Source organism: Pseudophryne corroboree, chromosome 7 (genome assembly GCF_028390025.1).
Source record: "Pseudophryne corroboree isolate aPseCor3 chromosome 7, aPseCor3.hap2, whole genome shotgun sequence".
Classification (NCBI taxonomy): domain Eukaryota; kingdom Metazoa; phylum Chordata; class Amphibia; order Anura; family Myobatrachidae; genus Pseudophryne; species Pseudophryne corroboree.
In genome coordinates, this window is record NC_086450.1 from 63,704,994 (window position 1) to 63,727,852 (window position 22,859).

Genomic DNA, 22,859 nt, shown 5'->3' on the forward strand with positions numbered 1-22,859 from the left:
TGTGTTCATTTGTGATTATTGTAGATATAAATAGGAAACAAATATACTGTACTTTTGTTCAGAGACAGAACGCCACCAGCGCGTTATACAATTAATTACCAGTATCTTGATTGCCTATTATATCACAAGCAACTAAACTCTGTGCCTAATCCATCTGTAGCTTTGGTGCAACAAAATATTGGGACTATTAATCTCTGTAGGTTAAGACAGTATGTGATCTTCACACCTTTGTGATTGGGTAAACTTTGTCTTTTTAGGATTTGTGTGTCTATTATATACAAGTAAAGTGTACAATGTAATTCTTCCAGATTGCCGTTGTCAGTATCTGGAAATCCTCAGTTGTATAGAGCTTTATAAGAACTGGACAAATGGGTTTCCTGTTGTTCTTTGTTTTTCTGTATTTGTCTTTACTTTTAATATAACAAGAGCCCTGAGAATATCCTCTTTCCAGAGTTCACTTGACAGGGAAGACCTACAGTATGTGCTGCAGGACACTACGTTATAGATACATGTAAATGTAACTGAGGAATAGTTTGTAGAAAATAGTTTAAAGGACCACAACTTGTTCCAGTTTCTTCGCAATCTTAATATCCCCCACATGTTTTACTGACGAACTTTCTCCGTGCATCTGTCTCCCAGTCTTGTCTACTGAATCGATAGCAAAGTTCAATTATTAAAATGAACTAGAGTTGTGCACAGACCCTCGTGTTTTGGTTTTGGTTCTAATTCATCATCATCATCTTTTGGTATTGGCAAAACCACCCTCAAGTGTTTTGGTTCCGATTCAGTTTTTGGTTCAGTTAAATATCGATTAAAAAAAACCTGATGATTATTAATAAAAATTGATAAAAACAGCTTAAATCATGTAATTTTTGCTATCTAAACCCCAAAATTTGGATTTAAAATCCAAATTCTCAGCATTGGGAAGATTTGCATCGGTGACTCGGTTTGGATTGTATCTCCTCTGGAGTTCTGGACTGGGTTTTGGTTCAGTTTCGGTCCACAAAATTTGGGTGGATTCAGATTTCTGGAGAACTGAACTGCACATCTCTAAAATGAACTACTGGTTTTGTAGTTAGATAATGAGTTATGTTTTTTTGGGGTATAATTTAGATGAAGGATTAAATGTAACCTATAGTCAGATGTATTTGTTGCAATTATGTATGGATAACATTTAGAAAAAACCCTCAAATTCCACTGAGTTACCAATGTTCATCTCACTAGTTCAAGCAAACATCATTCTCCTTTCCCCAAATATTCTCTGTTACTGCCTGCCTGCACTCCAACGACCCTTTTCCCCCCTTAGTACATATGGATGTAATCGCTAAGGGGTACATTTAAATAAGCCAGGGCTGATGATACTGTAGCACCGAGACACGCAGCGTGGGATCCCCCAATTATAGTGGCAACCGGCTCCAGACCGGTCATTCCAGGGCTGTAATCCCTAGGAAAGAAGGGTCCCCCCCCCTTTAGGAGAAGCAGTCAGGAGCAGAAAGCTGCATATGTTATAGTGAATATTATTTATAATAAATACTGTTCTTTACAGGTTGGACTACAGGTCCCAGCAAGCCTGTCAGGGCATGACATTTGGACAACCAAAAGTGCCTGCATGCCTGGGCATCAAGGACCCACTGACAAATGTAAAAAAAAAAATTAAAATAAAGACTGGACACCATAGTAAAAATATTTTGATAGATAACCGCTCCACCATACACCCTCATTCACCCATTTATTACTCACTCAGCCCACAGGTACACGTTCTCATGGGCTCATGTGGCATTCCATTGGTCGTGGCATTCCATGGGTCGTGGAAAAACACAAACCACTTAGAATGAAGCTTCTTGCCCCTGTTGGGTACCCACTGCTAATGAGAGGTCCTGAAAGGGACAAGTTGCGTAGTCCTAAGTGGTTTGTATTTTGTCACGACCCATGGGATGTCTACATGAGGACATGTCCCTATGGTGCTGAAAAAGCTGGTTGTCCTCAGAGAGGGGGACTCCATTTCTCATATGTCCTAGAGGATGCTGGGGTCACTTCAAAAACCATGGGGTACAGACGGGATCCGCAGGAGACGTGGGCACTTTAAGACTTTCAAAGGGTGTGACCTGGCTCCTCCCTCTATGCCCCTCCTCCAGACTCCAGTTTAGAATCTGTGCCCAGGCAGACTGGATGCACACTGAGGAGCTCTACTGAGTTTCTCTGAAAATACTTTATGTTAGGTTTTTTATGTTCAGGGAGAACTGCTGGCAACAGTCTCCCAGCTTCATGGGACTTAGGGGAGAGAAGTCAGACCTACTTTTGTGAGTTTAAAGGCTCTGCTTCTTTGGCTACAGGACACCATTAGCTCCTGAGGGTCTGATCGCTAGGTACGCCTAGATGCTCGTTCCCAGAGCCCGCTGTCACCCCCCTTGCAGAGCCAGAAGACAGGTGAGTAGGAGAAGATCAGAAGACTTCAGGGACGGCTTTGAGGTACCGCACAGCGGCCGCGGTGTGCGCCATGCTCCCACACTCAGAGGCACTCCAGGGTGCAGGGTGCGGGGGGTGGGGGTGGGGGTGGGTGGGGGCGCCGTGGGCAGCATATATACCTCAAGTATAAGACTGGCAACAGGGGACATAGGTGCTGGGGCACTGTCCTAACCCCCGCCAGTATAAAGATTTTAACTAAAATAGCGGGACTGAAGCGTGCCATTATGGGGGCGGGGCTTAGCCCTCACAGCTCTCACATCCTGCGCCATTTTCTATTGCAGAGACACTGGTCCTTCCTCACACTGCTGAATGTATCAGGGTGCAATGGGGGGGGGGGGGGGGGCACAGTCAAATTGGTGCAATATATGTTTAATATAAAAGCGCTGCAGGTTTGGGGGCATTCTATAATGTTCAGAACTGTTGATTAAGCGCTGGGTTATGAGCTGGCAAACTCTATCTGTGTCTCTCTGACATATTTGGTACACGTGTGTCGGCATGTCTGAAGCGGAGTGCTTCCCACAAATGGCTGTGGGAGGGACCCTGTCGGCATGGCCGACTCCTGATGGTGCTTGGTACATGTGTGTCATGTAGGTGGATGAATATTTTTCCCAAGTGAAAACTATGGGGGTAATTCCAAGTTGATCGCAGCAGGAATTTTTTTAGCAGTTGGGCAAAACCATGTGCACTGCAGGGGAGGGAGATATAACATGTGCAGAGAGAGTTAGATTTGGGTGTGGTGTGTTCAATCTGCAATCTAATTTGCAGTGTAAAAATAAAGCAGCCAGTATTTACCCTGCACAGAAATAAAATAACCCACCCAAATCTAACTCTTTCTGCACATGTTAAATATGCCTCCGATGCAGTGCACATGGTTTTGCCCAACTGCTAAAAAATTTCCTGCTGCGATCAACTTGGAATTACCCCCTATATTAGGGACACAGACGCGGGTGGGTGGCCCTGTCGGCACCACCGATATATGAGTAAAAAAAAATGGGTAAAAAAATTGCATGTTAATGTGATGCATATCAGAAAGGGCTATGTATATATATATATATATATATATATATATATATATATATATATATATATATGTATATGTATATAGGTTAGTGTAGAAGTGGCACTCTGGGTCCATGCAGCAATGCCGGGGTGCTCTCCACGGGTAATTGTATACTGAACCTGTGTCCTTAAGGCAAAGGAGAGGCGGCACTCATCCGGTCTCTTTTCAAAAGGTGAAAAGATGCTGTTTAATCACAACGTTTCAAAGCATTACAAGCTTTTTCATCAGGTGCACCTGATGAAAAAGCTTGTAATGCTTTGAAATGTTGTGATTGAACAGCATCTTTTCACCTTTTGAAAAGAGACCGGATGAGTGCCGCCTCTCCTTTGCCTTAAGGACACAGGTTCAGTATATATATATATATATATATATATATATATATATATATATATATATATATATATATATATATATATATATATATATATATATATATATATATATATATATATATATATATATATATAGTGTAAGGTGGAATGAACCGGTGTAAAAGACACAGGAATATCTATGGATGTCTTGTTCATAGCTATATTTTCCTCAGATCCCTCGGGGTCGCTAACAGGTTATTTTGCCCAGTTACTACTCCTTTATACCGACACATATGCTAATTCCGGTGTCGACCATAATGCTTCCTGATGAGATCCAAAAAAAAAGAAAAAAAAAAAAAGAAGAAGAGCATTTAGTACATGATTAGTACATGACCCTGCTGTTCCGAACAAAGGGGTCTATGTGTGTATATATGTATTATGTATATTTGTATGTATATATATATATATGTGTATATATATATATATATATATATATATATCTTCATTCTCATGTGCTGAACGCTCTGTTTGAGTAGGTCTGGGTCAACCCTAAAAAGATGATTTCAAATCCTCAAGAGGATTCCGATTGTTTATTCTTTTCCCGCCGCGGATAGAATAAAGTGGGTGTCACCCCCTGTTCTGCACGGGGCCCTGTCACAAAGCCAGCGGATCATATGTAGGAAGCTACGTTATGTTCTAGTTATGTGTCCACGCGTACGTCAGTTAGACCTGGCCATTACATGCGCATGGGGAGTAGTAGTATTCAAAATTGGTCGGTTGCCTGGTCATCCGTTATAGATACCCTGGGGAGAGATGGGAAATTCCTTACGTTGGGTCATATCAAGGATGCTGCAGCATGCTTTCGTGTGACTGCAAGGGATAGAGGACTCTTGGGTTCGCTGGCCGATTCCATGGCGGTCTCGGCTAGGAGGGCGTTGTGGATTCACCAATGGAATGTTGAGGCTGACTCCGAGAAGACATGGAGTCTCTTCCCGATGAAGGTGAAGCCAGGTGACGGCCTAGTTAATTTGATCTCGGCAGATGCCGCTGGTAAGTCTACCTTCTGGGCCTATGTTCCCTCACAACGGATGATGACGCATAATTGTCGGATGCAGTCATGTCGGCCCAATAGATACGGGTTCCCCTTTTTTCTTTGCAGGTAGAGGAAGGAGAAAAGGGAAGAGGTCAGCAGCCTCTTCAAGGTCACAGGAGCAGAAATCATCCTCTGTTTCTTCCAGATCCACCGCATGACGCTGGGACTCCCTTGCAGGAGCCCACACCGGTGGGGCCACGTCTAAAACTTTTCAGTCGGTCCTGGAACGGACTTGGACCCGTGGGATTTACGAATAGTGTCCCAAGGGTGCATACTGGAGTTTCCAGGCGTTTTCCCTCACCAATTCTTCATTATTACCAATTCTCCTCCGGACGGGGAGGTAGTGTGCGACGCAACACAAGAGTTGTGTCAGGATCAGGTCATGGTCCTGGTGTACCCTGTCACAATAGGGAGTAGGCTGTTATTCAAGCCTCTTCGTGCTCCCGAAGCCAGATGGCTAGGTAAGACCAATCCTAAAGTTGAAATCCCTTAATTTCTATTTAAAGAAATTCAAATCCAAGATGGAATCTCTCAGGGCAGTGATATCCAATCTGAAAAAAAGAATAAAGGAGGTCTAATTAAATTTTCCTCCGCATTAGATTTACCTGAGGTTTGCTATTCAGGATGGTCATTACCATTTTCACCAGGGTGATGGCGGTAATGATGGTTCTCCTTCTCTAGTACGGAGTCACATTTATCCCGTACTGGGACGGTCTCCTGATAATGGCGAGATCAAGAAACCAGTTGGTGCAAATCGTTGCACTCTCCCTGACAGTTCTTCAACAACAGGGTTGGCTCCTGAACTTGCCAGAATCACTGATGGCCCATCGACGCGGTTATCGGTTTTGGGAATAATACTAGATACTACAGAGAGTTTTTTCTTCCAGTGGAAAAGGCTCTGGAGATACAGGGTCTGATCATACAAATTCCGAGACCAGCTGGAGTGTCAATCCATCAATACATTAGAAAAGATGGTTGTGGCCTACAAGGCCATTCAGTTGGCAGGTTCCTTGCCAAGGTGTTCTAGTGGGTACTGTTGGACGAGGGGTCCGGTTCCCACCTACACATGCACTGGAAGATAATCCTGTTGTCAAAAGCCACGATTTCACTCCTGTGGTGGCTCCACACCTCGCACTTACTAGAGGGACGCAGGTTTGGGATTCAGGACTGGGTCCTGGTAACCACGGATGCAAGTCTCCGAGGCTGGGGAGCTGTCACTCAAGAGAAAAGCTTCCAAGAAAAATGCTAAAGTCGGGAAGCCTGCCTTCACATGAATATGCTGGAATTGAGAGCCATTTACAACGGCCTTCAACAGGCGGTACATCTTCTTCAAGATCACCCCGTGCAGATCCAGTTGGATAAGGTAACAGCAAGGTGGAACAAAAAGCAGAGCGGAAATGGCAGAGGTGACGAAGATCCTCCTCTGGACAGAAAAATATGTAAGGGCTCTGTCGGCAATTTTCATTCCAGTGGACAACTGGGAAGCATGCTTCCTCAGCACACACGATCTACGTCCGGGAGAGTGGGACCTCCACCAAGAAGTCTTCGCAGAGGTGACAAGTCTTTGGGGAGTTCCTCAAGTAGACATGATGACTTCTCGTCTCAACCAGAAGCTTCAGAAAAATTATTCCAGGTCAAGAGACCCTCAGCAATAGCAGTAGATGCTCTGGTGACCCAGTGGCTATTCCGGTCAGTGTATTCCTTCCACTTCCACTGATCCCAAAAGTTCTCGTGATAATAATACGAACAACGGTTCGGGCAATTTTCACTGCCCCAGACTGGCCAAGGAGGGCTTGGTGCCCAGATCTTCAGGAGTTGATCATTAAAAGATCCTGGGCCTTTTCCTCTTCGCGAGGACCTACTACGGTAGGTACCGTGCGTGTACCTAGACTCCCGTGGCTACATTTGACGGCATGACTGTTGAGCGCCGAATCCTACCCCAAAAGGGTATTCCCAAGGAAGTCATCACCACTCTTATTCAGGCCAGGAAAGGAGTAATGTCTAAACATTACCACCGTTTTTGGAGAAAATATGTGTCTTGGTGTGAATCCAAGAACGTTTCAACGGAAGTGTTTCAGTTAGGGCGTTTTTTCTCCATTTCCTACAGGCTGGGGGAAATGCAGACTGCAGTTGGACTCCATAATGTTCCAGTTTTCAGCATTGGCAATTTTCTTTCTGAAACCATTAGCTTCCCTTCTGGTAGTTGAGTTTTGCGTGAAAAACGTGTTGCGCGTCCAACCTTCATTTGTGTCTCCAGGGGCACCTTGGGATCGTAATGTGGTGTTGCAGTTCCATCAATCACATTGGTTTACACCTTTCCGGAAGGTGGAGTTGATATTCCTCACTTGTAAAGTGGTCATCCTATTGGCCTTGGCATCTGCAAGGTGAGGGTCTGAGTTAGCGGCCTTGTCTCACAAGAGCCCTTTTTTGATCTTCCAGGAAGATAGAGCTGAATTGAGGACACGTCAGCAATTTCTACCGAAGGTGGTTTCCTCTTTCCACATCAACGCCTTCGCTCAGGCAAAATCTCTGGATGTAGTCGGAGCTTTGAAGATTTATGTCACCAGAACGGCTCAGATTAGGAAAACAGCAGCTCTGTTTGTCCTGTATGCTCCCAACAAGGTTGGGTGTCCTGCTTCCAAGCAGATCATTGCATGCTGGATCTGGAACACCATTCAGCGCGCTCATTTCACGACTGGATTGCCGTTACCGGTATCGGTGAAAGCCCATTCTACTAGAAAGGTGGGCTCATCCTGGGCGGCTGTCCGGGGGTCTCGGCAAAGCAACTTTGCCGAGCAGCTACTTTGTTGGGGTCAAACACATTTGCAAAGTTCTACAAGTTTGACACCTTGGCCGATGAAGACCTTAAGTTTGGTCAATCGGTGCTGCAGAGTCATCCGCACTCTCCCGCCCGTTCTAGAGCTTTGGTATAAACCCCATGGTTCTTGAAGTGTCACCAGCATCCTCTAGGATGTATGAGAAAATAGGATTTTAATACCTACCGGTAAATTCTTCTCTCTTAGTCCGTAGAGGATGCTGGGCGCCCGTCCCAGTGCGTACTGTATCTGCAGTTATTGGTTGTGGTTTCACACAAGTTGTGTTACGGTTTTTTGTCAGCATAGTGCTGAAAATTCTTCATGCCGTTGGCTTGTGTTCTATTGAATGCCACGTTCTGCGGTATGCTCGAGGTGTGAGCTGGTAAGATGCTTACCGTGGTTTAACAATAAATCCTTTTCCTCGAATTGTCCGTCTCCCTGGACACAGTTTCCTTAAACTAGAGTCTGGAGGAGGGGCATAGAGGGAGGAGCCAGGTCACACCCTTTGAAAGTCTTAAAGTGCCCATGTCTCCTGCGGATACCGTCTATACCACATGGTTCTTGAAGTGACCCCAGCATCCTCTACGGACTAAGAGAAAAGGATTTACCGGTAGGTATTAAAATCCTATTTTTTGGGGGTCTCCCCACTTCCCTAGGGATTCCATACCTGGGCTCAGCTTTCTGGGGCTGGTTGCCACTATAGCAGGAGGAGCGCTGTAGTGTCACCAGCCCTGGCTGTTCCAGTCTAGCCCTGGTGATAGACATTGTTTATCCCCCCTTATTTTTTACTGTCAGTCTAGGCTAAGAGGCCTGGGGCAGGTTATCATTTTTTAAATGACAGTTAAAATTGATGCATAGTCACTACTGTTACTAAAGCGCTAAACTGCCTTTGATGCCTTTTAGTTTGGAATGGAAGCGAAACCGACCCTTTGTAAATGTACCCCTAAGTGTCAATGGCTGGACATGTGTCTTTATGCTCTCTGTAACCTAGATAGTCAGAGCCAGGCTATATAATAGGACGGAGGGAGAGATATCATAAAGTTAGACTGACTGACTGTGCAAATCTCTTGTAGAAAGACAGCGGACACAAGGTGTGGTCAGTAATGAAGCGTCCCTGATGTGCACTGCAATAACAATGCGCCTCAGTGATACCCCTAGTCATAACATCTACATTTCTTCTTTCTTTCTCTCTTTGATTGTTCACCAAATGGGAAATCCTGAAAATCCCCCCAGGAATGTGCCCACAGCCAATCACATGCTTTCCCTCACTTGATACTGGTGATCGGCTGATAGTGAAGGGCTGCCTTGTGGACTGCTAGCTGAGATCATTTTACTTCAGTCATTAGTAGTGATTCAGTTTTTCTGGGAATTTTTCTGAGTTATGTGGAGTTTCTTTTGGGATCCGGTCTGAAAATTGCCACTGTCTAGGTCGACCACTATAGGTCGACAGTCGCTAGGTCGACAGGGTTAGAAGGTCGACAGGGTTTCTAGGTCGACATGTGCTAGGTCGACAGGTCAAAAGGTCGACATGATTTTTTTTTTGGGGGGGGATGTACTTTTTTATACTTAACGATCCACGTGGACTATGATTGGAACGGTAATCTGTGCCGAGCGAAGCGAGGGGACACGGTGCACTAACTGGGGTTCCCGTTCACTCTACGAAGAAAATGACACAAAAAAATAATTAAAAAAAAATCATGTCGACCTTTTGACCTGTCGAACTAGCACATGTCGACCTAGTAACCCTGTCGACCTAGTGACTGTCGACCTATAGTGGTCGACCTAAACATTGTCGACCTAGACACTGTCGATCTAATGATCCACACCCATTTTTTTAGTCACTTAAAGTAAATGGCTGTTTGGTGTATGAACGGGTGTGGTGTTTGCCGGCGGTCGGGGTCCCGGCGACCAGCATACCGGCGCCGGAATCCCGACTGCCGGCATACCGACAGCTGGGCGAGCGCAAATGAGCCCCTTGCGGGCTCGCTGCACTCGCCACGCTGCGGGGCACGGTGGTGCGCTACGCTATCTATTCTCCCTCAAGGGGGGTCGTGGACCCCCAAGAGGGAGAAAAGATGTCAGTATGCTGGCGGTCGGTATGCTGGCGGTCGGTATGCTGGCGGTCGGTATGCCGGTGATCGGTATGCCGGCGGTCGGGATTCCGGAGCCGGTATGGTGGGCGCCGGAAGGCCAGCCGCCGGCAAACAGAAGACCACCCGTATGAACTACATACAATAGCAGATCCTTGATCTTAACCCTTCTGTGGGTCTCCAAACAGACAGCAGATATACTGCCCATATACTGAACGTCAGAATAACTCTCTTTACTTTCTCGTTCCCTTTAGATTATTGGACAATTCTTCTGATTTAGCCAAAATGAGGAGTCGCAGGAGCGGGATGCTGGAAAGCTCCCGGACGCTGTACTCCAGCATGTCGCGCAGTATTGAGTTATCGCTGGATGAATTAGTACGTTTTGCCCACAGCTAAATAGTTCTAGAGATGGTTTCATTATTGCATATTCAATATATTTCTTCTCATTTTCAGGATGCTGTTAAATTCATTGAAGAGAACTTTAAGAAGAGAGAGTGTGTGGCCTACACCAAAGATTCCAAATCACAGTAAGCATCAGACTGCAGGAGGTTGCCGGACCCACGCAACACCCTCAGGGCCTGTCTCTGGATGTATTATATACTGCTGCACACTCATTATAAAGGACCATATTCATCTTTCTAAAGCCGGATCTGAGGCCACACTTGTTGGGAATATGTGTACAACCTGGAGGCTTAGCAGAGTTATGTACACACCAGTGGAGATGTCATTAATGCCAGAGCACAAGTCCAGTGGACCTAACACCTAACCAGGCAATGTGTTTTATTGAATAAGAGATTTGTACAGCTGTACTCACTGATACACTGTATGTCCAAAGTATGAAGCGGAGCCTGTAGCCGAGTGGGGTTCCACAGCTCAGCAGCCGGTGGCTGTTTCAGGTGTTGCAGTAACAGTGCAGGTGCTGGAACAGTAGTTATAAGCGGGTATTAGCAGGGGCGTAACTAGGGGCTTTGGCGCCCAGGTCAAAATGAAAACCCCCCTTCCCCCTACCAGCAAAATACATAAAAATGTAGTCACCCGGATTCCGGTACCACTCCTCAGTTGCTCTCTGTCCGGGTCCCTACCATGAGAAGGGGGGCCCAGGGCATGGTGGACTGAGGTGGAAGCAGTAACGGGGAAGCAGGGCACTGAGTACCTGTCGGACGCAATGCACGCTTGTGGCCCTCCTAGTATAATCCTCCTGGCACAGCCAGTCTCTGGGAGGGGGGATCAGTGGAGAGGGGAGGGAAGGGGAAGAACTCCCCCTTCTCCTCCAGCTGGACCACCTCCTGTTGCCTCTTTCAGCCAGGTAGGACACTGCCTTGGCCAGCGGCTAGAGTACGTGTCCCATTCGCAATCCCATTGTTACGCCACTGGGTATTAGTGTCAGGTTTCAGGAGCTATGGGGAGGACAGCCATCCTCTATTGTATCGGTCATACACAGTGAACAATATGGCATCGTGCATGCGAAGTTATAGTATCGGCAGCCGTCTTGGAAAGGGAATTGAAGCATCCCTTGTGTAGCCATGTTGTTGGAGACTGCTCAGTAACACACTCCACTTCTAACAACACTGAGTTGAGGAATGTCAAGGGGTGCAGGTGCTGTGGTCACTACATGGCCTGGAGGTGAGAGAGGCCAGGCAACTCTAGGTTACCACCTTTTGAAAGAAGGGTTCCCCGGAAGCTGTTTTAATGTATTTCATGTGTTAACGTTCTGCACATATTCATTTAAGGATGTCTTATGGGAAGTATTGCTTTGAGCTGTTATATTTCCCATAAGGAATATATACTGATCGTGTATCCTCCATATGGTAACTTCTTTCTGGCCCAAAGAAATTTAGATTATCTTTTAGTGTTCTTTACATTCTTAACATTGTAATAAAATCAGCTACTTTTCTTATAACAGGGCATCTCTGAGCATACAGTACGATTAATGTACAGTAAGGTGACAGAACCTGGCTTCCAATGTGGGTCCCCTTCCTTCATCACAAGAGTTACTGTATGTTTGCCTAAGCACAGTGATTTGCTGGAAACATCTTTGAATAAAGTAATTCCTAAAGGAAGATATTAAGACAGTATGCAAAGCATTCCGGAGCTTTGTCCCGGTAGATTGCTACACTTAGTAAAAAGAACCGGCTCCCTCTTTGGCACTCATCACTTGTGCATTCACGGTCCGAAGACCGTACTTGAGCAGAAACTACAAGTAAAGTTATTGCTAATGTGATCACTTTACTTTTACACACCTTGTGGATGGCTCCTATCTCGAATAGTGGCAATAAGAAATTGTAATTCTAGAATTCAAATTTGTCAAGTAAGCAGCCCCCGCAGGTTTCTATGGAGATGCTTTTGCAGTAGAAAATCTGAAGTCCACTGTAGATACAATCATTCGGGCTTTACTTATTATTTGCAGCTGCCACTGCAAAATGGGTGTTTTTGGAGAGATACTGTATTCTGTAAACAATAATTGATAAATAGGCCCCTTACTGAGATATATGATGACAATCTGTGTCCCCTCACTGCAGGGACAGTGTATGCAAGTGTGGTTATGCCAAGATCCAGCACATTGAAGGAACGCAGAACAACCAGAGTGATAAGTGGAACTACAAGAAGCATACCAAGGAGCTACCCACTGACGCCTATGGGGATATTCAGTTTGATGCATTTGGCAGGAGAGGGAAGGTAGGTCCTCTTCATCCAGGATAACCAGGACATACAAACATTAAGGTAATTATCATTCTGAAGGACTAGGTAAAGGAACATGTGATAGGGGTTATAATAATGAAGACCTATAATGGAATTTGGTTTATCTAGCCTCACCTGTGCCTATTTTGTCATCCAATTTGGCCAACTTAGGCCAAGTAGACTTGAAATCAATTAATGAGTGTTCTTCCACCGATCAACAATAATGGGAAAATACAATAAAATCTATATAGTTTTTAATAATTTATGGCTTAATATGCAGTTGGAGTGTAACCCGGCTCATTGTGTGTGTGCAGTCATTTGCCAACTGGGCTAATAAATCCCCATGAGATCTGACTGTTTGGAATGGGCCTAGATTTGGGGGCAATTGATACTTTTGGCTATCAGACTGTGTGGCCAGGCTTGGTAACAAGTGATAACGGAGAAATGGAAAAGTAATTTTTGCACTTACTGAAGTAATTGTATGTTTTCTTTTTCCTCCTGTTTTATAACATTTCTGAATATATTGGTACTTTATAGATCAAGGCATATTATTCTACTAGATGTTGTAGAGTGTTCCCTATGATGTCACTAACACCTCTGTATTCCCCCATTAGTACATTCGCTTGTCCCGGGACACAACCCCAGACACACTGTATGAGCTGATGACAAAATTCTGGCTGCTTAAAACTCCGAACCTCGTCATCTCGGTGACTGGAGGAGCTAAGAACTTCTCCCTGAAGCCGCGGATGCGCAAGATCTTCAGCCGTCTCATTTACATTGCACAGACCAAAGGTGCTTTGGGAAAGCCTGGCAGCATGTGTGAGAGTGGAGAACCCCCTGTGTGTAATTATTAGCCGGAGGGAGATACAGGAAGCATATTGAGCGAGAGTCAGCGTAGGGTAAAGGTTGGTTTTAGTGTTATACATTGAAAAGTGAAATAAAGCAGATTTAACAACGAGTGATATTCTTGTTATCACTGGTTATGAATGATAAATAGTTATCCAACCAATCAGCTCACAACTGTCATTTGTTTAAAAAAATGACAGTTCAAAGCTGATTGGCTGGGGCACAATTTAACATTCGTAACGAGTGATGACAAGAATATCATTTGTTGTCAAATGCCCCTTTATCTCTTTCCACATTATCTCTCTCCAAGGTTTGATATACCTTCTCCTAAGATTGTTCTGTGCTGGGTAGATATATGTTCAGTAGATTGGTGGCGGTTATTGCTATTCATTGTTCAGTGATGTGTTTTCTCTTCACGCCCACAGGAGCCTGGATCTTCACAGGGGGCACTCACTATGGCCTGATGAAGTACATCGGAGAGGTGGTCAGAGATAATACCATTAGCAGGAGCTCAGAGGAGAAGGTGATAGCCATCGGTATAGCAGCTTGGGGAATGGTCTCTAATCGTGAGACCCTGATCCGAACATCCACCGCTGAGGTCTGAATGATGACATCTGTTGTTGAATATCATAATGTTTGGTGTACAGACATAAATTCACTAATTAGTTGATATGAGCCATTATAATAGGGTTCCTTTAAATATTAATCTTACTCGGTTTCATTAGTTGTTGTTGGTTTAACTGCTGCTTTCAGTCTGCTGGTTCCTTTATAACAACAGTATATTTACAGTGATTGTAAAGTAATGAAGTTAGCTCCTTAAGTGCACAGCTTATAAACATACATACAGTACTAGGGGCAGATTTACTAAGGTGCGGCTTATGAAAGCCGCTTATCATTGACGGCTTGGATGGAAAACGCCAGTAGAAATAAATGTTAAAGAAGCCAGGCTGATGACAAACCACGCCTTAGTAAAACTACCCCTACGTCTCATACAGACAATAGTTTCATAGTGTATTTGCAAGGTCTACAAATGGAGGCTGAATTGTCTTAACCGTGGGAGTCATGGTGTTGGTGTATAAAGGTGGAAAGAGTGGCGAAGTGGACCAGTGGAGACTTTGCCCATAGCAATTATATCATTTTGTTTGCTTGATATGGACAACTTCCTCACTGGTCCATGTAAACTTATTTGAAAAATGAAGCTCGGGCCCTTAGGCTAAAATGTAATACAAATTAAAAACATATATTTTAAAAAAAAAGTTCATCTGGATGAGCGTGGAGAATGTGAAAAACATAAAGGTGATCTCCCCCATCAGTTGTCTGGGTAACATTTTGTTCTATGCTACAGGGAAACTATGTGGCTCATTACCTGATGGACGAGCAGAAGCGAGACCCTCTCTACTGCCTGGACAATAACCACACCCACATGATCCTGGTAGATAATGGATCCAATGGGCACACAACGATCGAGGCAGAGCTCCGAGCTTCACTGGAGAAATACATCTCTGAACTTAATGTCCCTGGTACAGGAGTTCTCTTACATAGGGAATTATAGGAGCCATCTAGTGACTTAGGGGTCTATATACTAAGCCTTGGAGAGAGATAAAGTGGAAGGAGATAAAGTACCAGCTCACCATCCAGGTCCTAATTGTAATTTTTCAAACACAGCCTGTAACATGGCAGTTAGGAGCTCATTGGCTGGTACTTTATCTCTATCCACTTTATTTCTCTCCAATTGTTAAATAGACCACTTAGGATCTCTTCATTGTGTCTTGTCTTCTAAACTTAACTCAGATTTCCGTTACCATTAATATGATGGGTCCTGATTAATTGAACCGATCTGTGGCCTATTTGGCTGTACATGCTTTGGATCAAATGGCCTATAAAGAACTGTTAATTTCGGGCCACTTTGGGCTAAATTAACAGTAGAAATATCCTTATGTGTGGCCTGGATTTCTCATTGCTCAAGATCTGCCGTTACGCTTTTCAGAGTTTAGACACAATAGCTCATGCCATCTAAATGTATTCAAAATTTTAGGGAGAGCGATCCGAAGTATCTAGTCCTCCTCATTACTTGCCGGAGCCCTGCAAGTGGATTTTGTATATATTGCCCAATAATTAATATCTTATTGCCGCGATATCTGGCCTTGCGAAATTCAAATTTTTGGCACTAATATATGATTGTAGATAAATGTGCCCCCTAAACAGATTAGTATTAGGCACAGTTGCCAGTAGCCATGACTTCTGAAATGTAGCCACTAGCAATTTTTTCAAAGACGCAAAAGCAACCTTTAGATCTAGCGCCAGAATTTTGCGGCTGCCTTTAAATCAAGGCTATTACATTTACGCCATAATCTTAGTGCTGTATCCAACTAGCTCTTTTTACATATCTGACACTGCTTTTCCTATGGCTTTCTGCAGATTCTAATTATGGTGGAAAAATCCCTATTGTATGTTTCGCTCAAGGAGGTGGGAAGGAGACATTGAAGGTTTGTTCAAATAATACAGATTAATTATTTCAAGATATAATGAAGGTTGTAGAGAACAATAAGTCTGGCACATATTAAATAAGTATAGTTGCCCTGGGTAATTTTAAGTTTATATCTGTGATTGCTTGCTCTGGGGCTGATGTAGAGTTGAACAAAGTTTATGTCTAAAATAATTCCACACCCCTAAAGTCACGTTATTCAAAAGTTGTAGGTAGGAACAAATCTCAAGATGTATTGGGCTATCCAGGTGTAGCATATGTGTCAGTTTTACACCAGGAGAAGACAGTAGTATATGTGTCACATCTTGGCCTGTCTTGGGGCCGGGTCAGTTGAGGAAGTGGCATTACGAAAGTTAAATGACACAGTGTATATATATATATATATATATATATATATATATCCTTTTGTACATAGAGTTGCACTCCACAGCGGCAGGGGTGCAAAGATCCAGAGACCTTCCAAACCAGGCAAAGTCCCAATAATAAGAATATTTCTCAAGGAATGCACTCACCAGTCTGGTCCATAATGAAAAAGAGTGAATTAAATATAACCTCACATCGTTTACAGGATCAAGGTCAACGTTTCAATCCCTACCAGGACCTTTTTCAAGACCAAAGCTTCAGGCTGCGCCCCCCGGACCCGAACCCCTCACTGGAGATGGACCAAACTGAAGCGTGATCAATTGCTCTTCTATATACCAGCTCCTCAATGCCCCATTCACATGTATAAATGTAATATTGCATTCCATATACAGTCAATATAAACTCATACAATAAAAAATAACATTATCTGACAACCCCCGAAACACCAGATTATTCACCAGATCTGAAAGAGAGTTCAGGTTTATGCAATCCCTCATTGCATTTTGTCACTGACGCTCTATGGGGGTAATTCAGACCTGATCGCTGCTGTGCGTTTTCGCACAGTGGGCGATCAGGTCTGTACTGTGCATGTGTATGCACCGCAATGCGCAGGCGCGACGGGCCGCAGAAACGGGGATCGCCGGTCAGTGACGGGTTTGTGCGAAGAATCTATTTGCACAGGCGATCGCAAGGAAATTGTCAGGAAGAGGCCATTTGTGGGTGGCAACTGAGAGTTTTCAGGAAGTGTCCGGAAAAACACAGGCGTGTTCAAGCATTTGAAGGGAGGGTGTCTGACGTCAAATCCGATCCCGAACACGCTGATGTGATCGCAGCAGCTGGGCTACGCAGAGACTGCACAAAATCAGTTTGTGCATCTCTGCTACACATGCGATCGCACACTTGCACAGCGACAATACACTCCCCTATGGGTGGCGACTATCTGATCGCAGGACTGCAAAAATCACTGCCCAGTGATCAGGTCTGAATTACCCCCTATGTTAGCTGGACTTCATCAGGACTTCGATAAAATGTTCTACGTTTGGACTTGTGCTCAACTCAGGCCCTCATTGTCTTTATCCTTCTATGTATCACACAGTTTTAATATTAACCAAAGATAATGGAAAGTGTAACTTATTCTGCGCTTGATCTTTGTTTCAGAATGGCAACACTCAGATTCCCATAATTCAGTGTATGTTTTTTGAGGACATGCAAAGGAAAAAATTATGGAAATGTATAGTGAAGCACAATTTAATAAAAATTCATAAACAACAATACATAAAAATATAAATATAAAAAATTCATGAGTTGGTATAATAATTTATAGCAGCATATTAAATTGCACAGCCTTCAATGAGGAAAAGCAGATGGGTAATTACCAGTCTTTCAGAACTGTAAAACAGTTCATATCCAGCTTGCGGGTTATATATTAAAAGAGGATCCCGGAAATCCTCTACCTCCACGCTTAGCTGGGACAGGATGGCAGAATCCCCAGTGTGCAGTCCCGTTTTGCTGTGCTCACCGACGCGTTTCTACCCCAAAACCGGGGTCTTTTTCAAGGTGTGTTAGTAGTTGTAATGCTGCTCCTATTTCCGGAATTTGTATCGACATTCCACCAATGGGAACGTCACCCCCTCAGCTGGACCCTATACAATTTGATCCTACTAAGTCCCATGGTCCCTTGCGGGTGGTGACGTCCCAGATCCGCTGACCTCAGTTGCATAGCAACGCCCCGCGTCTGTCCGTTGTCATGGAGGCAGTCCGACTACCCTGCTACTTCCGGGTACCGGCGGCGTCCGTTCTCTCTCCTGCTCGATTTACCGTGCTTGAGCCCACGGACAGATTATCCCAAGTCCCTCAATCATGTCTTTATGTAAATTTGGTCAAACATCCTTAAAATGATTTATAATTAGAGAAGGCTAGTAGCGCGACGTCACTTCCGGGAGTGTCATCTAGGTGGAAAATGGTAAATGGTATTCATAACCAAATCAGCATAAAAACAATGTTAACATTATGCAGTTAAAACATTAAAAATTAAACATATAAGGCAGTGTATTTTTAACCTTATTATAAGAACCACTTGATCTCGAAATCACTATTCAGACCTCCAGGTTTTAATGTTCGTAGGTCATAAATGGTTTTCATTTCTGATTGAGCTAGCTGAGTGGCAATGTCACTCCGTCTCCAGTCTCCCTTGATGTGTTTAATTCCACAGAATTGTTTGATAGCGGAAACATTGCTACCATGAGTAATTCTGAAGTGCTCAGAAAGAGCATGGGTTATGAGGCCGTTTTTCATATTACGGAGATGCTCTCCTATTCTAACTTTTAGGGGACGTGAGGTTCTCCCTATGTACCAAGACCCACAAGCACATTCCACACCGTAAACTACATTCTTACTATTACATGTTATGAAGTCTGTGATTGTGGTTTTGGTACCATTAATTGTGACCTCAGTAATTTTGCTTCCCCTACCCTGAATTCCTTTACATAATAAGGTTAAAAATACACTGCCTTATATGTTTAATTTTTAATGTTTTAACTGCATAATGTTAACATTGTTTTTATGCTGATTTGGTTATGAATACCATTTACCATTTTCCACCTAGATGACACTCCCGGAAGTGACGTCGCGCTACTAGCCTTCTCTAATTATAAATCATTTTAAGGATGTTTGACCAAATTTACATAAAGACATGATTGAGGGACTTGGGATAATCTGTCCGTGGGCTCAAGCACGGTAAATCGAGCAGGAGAGAGAACGGACGCCGCCGGTACCCGGAAGTAGCAGGGTAGTCAGACTGCCTCCATGACAACGGACAGACGCGGGGCGTTGCTATGCAACTGAGGTCAGCGGATCTGGGACGTCACCACCCGCAAGGGACCATGGGACTTAGTAGGATCAAATTGTATAGGGTCCAGCTGAGGGGGTGACGTTCCCATTGGTGGAATGTCGATACAAATTCCGGAAATAGGAGCAGCATTACAACAACTAACACACCTTGAAAAAGACCCCGGTTTTGGGGTAGAAACGCGTCGGTGAGCACAGCAAAACGGGACTGCACACTGGGGATTCTGCCATCCTGTCCCAGCTAAGCGTGGAGGTAGAGGATTTCCGGGATCCTCTTTTAATATATAACCCGCAAGCTGGATATGAACTGTTTTACAGTTCTGAAAGACTGGTAATTACCCATCTGCTTTTCCTCATTGAAGGCTGTCCAATTTAATATGCTGCTATAAATTATTATACCAACTCATGAATTTTTTATATTTATATTTTTATGTATTGTTGTTTATGAATTTTTATTAAATTGTGCTTCACTATACATTTCCATAATTTTTTCCTTTGCATGTCCTCAAAAAACATACACTGAATTATGGGAATCTGAGTGTTGCCATTCTGAAACAAAGATCAAGCGCAGGATAAGTTACACTTTCCATTATCTTTGGTTACTATTGCACTTTTGGTGGAAGGTGAGGGATCCTTCAAGGAGAGTGTACCCCTTCCAGCTGCTTTTTTGCGCACGAGCACCTTCCTTATTACCTACTGTTTTGCACACAGTTTTAATATGTTTGATTAGGAGCAAACAGAGCAAAAAGTATTAGTGATTTGCTGACCCGTGCCTCAATCTCCATTCCGCAGGCTATAAACACTGCCATTAAGAGTAAGATTCCAATAGTGGTAGTGGAGGGATCTGGGCAGACGGCCGATGTCATTGCCAGCCTAGTGGAAGCTGAGGGCACTTCTCTTGCATCCTCAGCCATCAAGGAAAAGCTGCTTCGATTCCTGCCCCGCACCATATCTCGCTTAGCGGAAGATGAGATGGAGACCTGGATACGATGGGTACAGTATGCCTACAGTTTGTCTAGTACAAAATGCATCTGGGGCTATTGATTCAGAGAATTCATATGTTTGCCATACATGGAGTCATGTACAATTATTCCCTTTAAAGTTAAAGTGGAATTTTATTTTTGCCTTCCTCAGCTAGAATGTACAATTGAGATTGACTTACATCTGTTTTCGTCTTGACTATGGGTGAAATGTGTTGAACCTTCTAAAGAGTGGAGAAGTGGAGAAGTTGGCCATAGAAATTAATCAGCTTCTAGCATATATCAAGTGCATTCTTTAAAATGATATGAGAACCTGATTGGTTGCTATGGGTAACTTCTCCACTTGTTCACTTCTCCACTGTTTAGGTTTGATACATCTCCCCCTAAGTAACTAATTGCTCTCAATGTCAGAGCTGTAGTGGGAGGCACTCATCTGCCCTGTGTTGGTCAACAATGCCTCCTGCACATGTGAGGCCAAGACTTCATGGAAGATAGGGGCTAGGAGTATGGAGCTGGTGCCCTTCTAGGCACTCTGGAAGCCTGACTCAAGTGCTACTAGGGTAGAGATGGTGCTGTCAGTGGCATATCTATAATTGGTGCAGGGTGTGCAGTGCCAGAGTCTACTGCACCATGAGAGAGAAGTAGACCCGCATGAAGGTTCCCTCCCCTGGGTGCCGCCATCTCAGTCTTGTGTTCTGGGCGGCTGCACTGGTCTTTTTCTTCTAGTTACGCCCCTGCTCATTGTTTTCTTGTATTCAGAAAAAATGCCCCAAGCTTTGTGTGTGAGCCTAGCTATACCTCAGCCTTTTGTTGTGTGAAAAGATCTTCCTATTAGCTGCACGACAAAGCATATGACGTGTTCGCATATGCCATATTTACATTAGGCTTATAGCTTACTTACCCAAGGCCATCTTAACAGTATAGTAGGCCAGGGGACCTGAACCCCTATAGTTAGTGTTAGGGACTTACCCAATGAGAGGATACCTTGGCGCGGTGGGTAAACTCATAGCCCTGCCCAGGATTATGCTAAATGCCTCTGGTTATTACAGGTTGAGCTAGTGCACCTGCATCTTTTTCCCCTTGTATACCGTATTAAGTCTCAAGCAGAGTAGCATCTCATTACCTAATTATGGTGTGCAAACTAGGGCCTCCTTCTCTTTGTAACTGATTCCAGTATAGTAGGCTCTCGGCAAAGCAATGCACTGGGGCCCCTACACACCCAATCATGGGAACCAATAAAAAAAAATTGTAACATGCCCCTCGTCAGCATGCTGACACCATTGACTGTCTGGCTGTAGATTGGCAGGCAGGTAGATAATACTGCCTCGCCGCTCTGATTGTGTGACCACCACCCTATTCTGCCCGGAGGCCCTTAGAATTGTGGGGTCCCGGGGCAGCTGCCCATTGTGCCTATATGCTAAGTCGGCCCTTTACTTACCAAAAATACCTGTTCTCCAAGTGCATTCTCAAAGCTGACATTTTGACCAAATGCATGTACTAAGGCCCTCATTCCGAGTTGATCGGTCGCAAGGCGAATTTAGCAGAGTTACACACGCTAAGCCGCCGCCTACTGGGAGTGAATCTTAGCTTCTTAAAATTGCGACCGATGTATTCGCAATAATGCGATTACTAACTACTTAGCAGTTTCAGAGTAGCTCCAGACTTACTCTGCCTGTGCGATCATTTCAGTGCTTGTCGTTCCTGGTTGACGTCACAAACACACCCAGCGTTCGCCCAGGCACTCCCACCGTTTCTCCGGCCACTCCTGCGTTTTTTCCGGAAACGGTAGCGTTTTCAGCCACACGCCCCTGAAACGCCGTGTTTCCGCCCAGTAACACCCATTTCCTGTCAATCACATTACGATCGCCGGAGCGAAGAAAAAGCCGTGAGTAAAAATACTTTCATCATAGTAAAGTTACTTGGCGCAGTCGCAGTGCGAACATTGCGCATGCGTACTAAGCGGATTTTCACTGCGATGCGATGAAAAATACCGAGCGAACAACTCGGAATGAGGGCCTAAGTGCTGAAACAGACCAATAGCACTAAAAAGGGTCAATTTTGCAGAGCAATGTTTATTGCTCACACCGTGCTAGGTTTTGTTTTTCTGATTTCTCCTGACCCTTTATTTGTTCTTGGAAAAAAATGACATAATGGAAAAAATAATTTTTTATTAATATACAGCAGATGAGATGTAGATTTGCTTTTATCTTCCCCATATCCTCAGATGTCTCTTTTTCTCATTAAATGGACAAAAGCTGTACTCGCTGAAAGCACTACTGCAGATCGCGTGCTTCTAATATTCATTTATATAAAAGGATGAATTTCTAATGAAGGTTTTAGCATGCAGACAGAAACTGCTTTTGTTCCTGCTACAAGACAGAGCTTCTGTTATTACATGGTGGTCGATGCTATTATAAGCCAGACATGCCACTTTGTACTTAACGAGCCCAAAGTTCTATTTTAGTTCTACAGTACTGCAGAACATTTCCCCCGTATTATATTGGTCATATTTTATAATCATTCTTATTACAGTTTTAGCAGAAATCTAAACAGCCATTAGAGAATATATATTTCACAAACATTTAGTTGTCAGCTACAGTATTTTATTAGGTACAGGCAGGGGTGTATCTACCCATTGGCCAGGATGGCAGTCATCAAGGGGTGCCAGGCATGGAGTGGGCGCCGCCTGGCAGTGCCACCTGGAGCCAAATGGTAGAAAAGTAGTACTATCAGACTGTACCTGGTGAGAGTCTGTTACTGCTGGAGCGGCGCCGGTGTCCGGTAGCACAGGACTTGTAATCATACCCAAAATAATCTACTGCT

At 44.1% G+C, this 22,859-nt stretch overlaps 1 protein-coding gene across 1 annotated transcript in view; it reads left to right on the forward strand.

Annotated features, from left to right (window-relative positions):
- TRPM8 (transient receptor potential cation channel subfamily M member 8) overlaps positions 1–22,859 on the forward strand; it is a 227,990-nt gene that overhangs the window by 20,632 nt on the left and 184,499 nt on the right. Inside the window, exons 2-9 of the mRNA XM_063933237.1 lie at positions 10,091–10,211; positions 10,290–10,363; positions 12,356–12,512; positions 13,130–13,307; positions 13,787–13,959; positions 14,707–14,881; positions 15,780–15,847; positions 19,849–20,049. Of these exons, the coding sequence (XP_063789307.1) occupies positions 10,091–10,211; positions 10,290–10,363; positions 12,356–12,512; positions 13,130–13,307; positions 13,787–13,959; positions 14,707–14,881; positions 15,780–15,847; positions 19,849–20,049 (1,147 nt within the window). The remainder of the gene's footprint in view (positions 1–10,090; positions 10,212–10,289; positions 10,364–12,355; positions 12,513–13,129; positions 13,308–13,786; positions 13,960–14,706; positions 14,882–15,779; positions 15,848–19,848; positions 20,050–22,859) is intronic.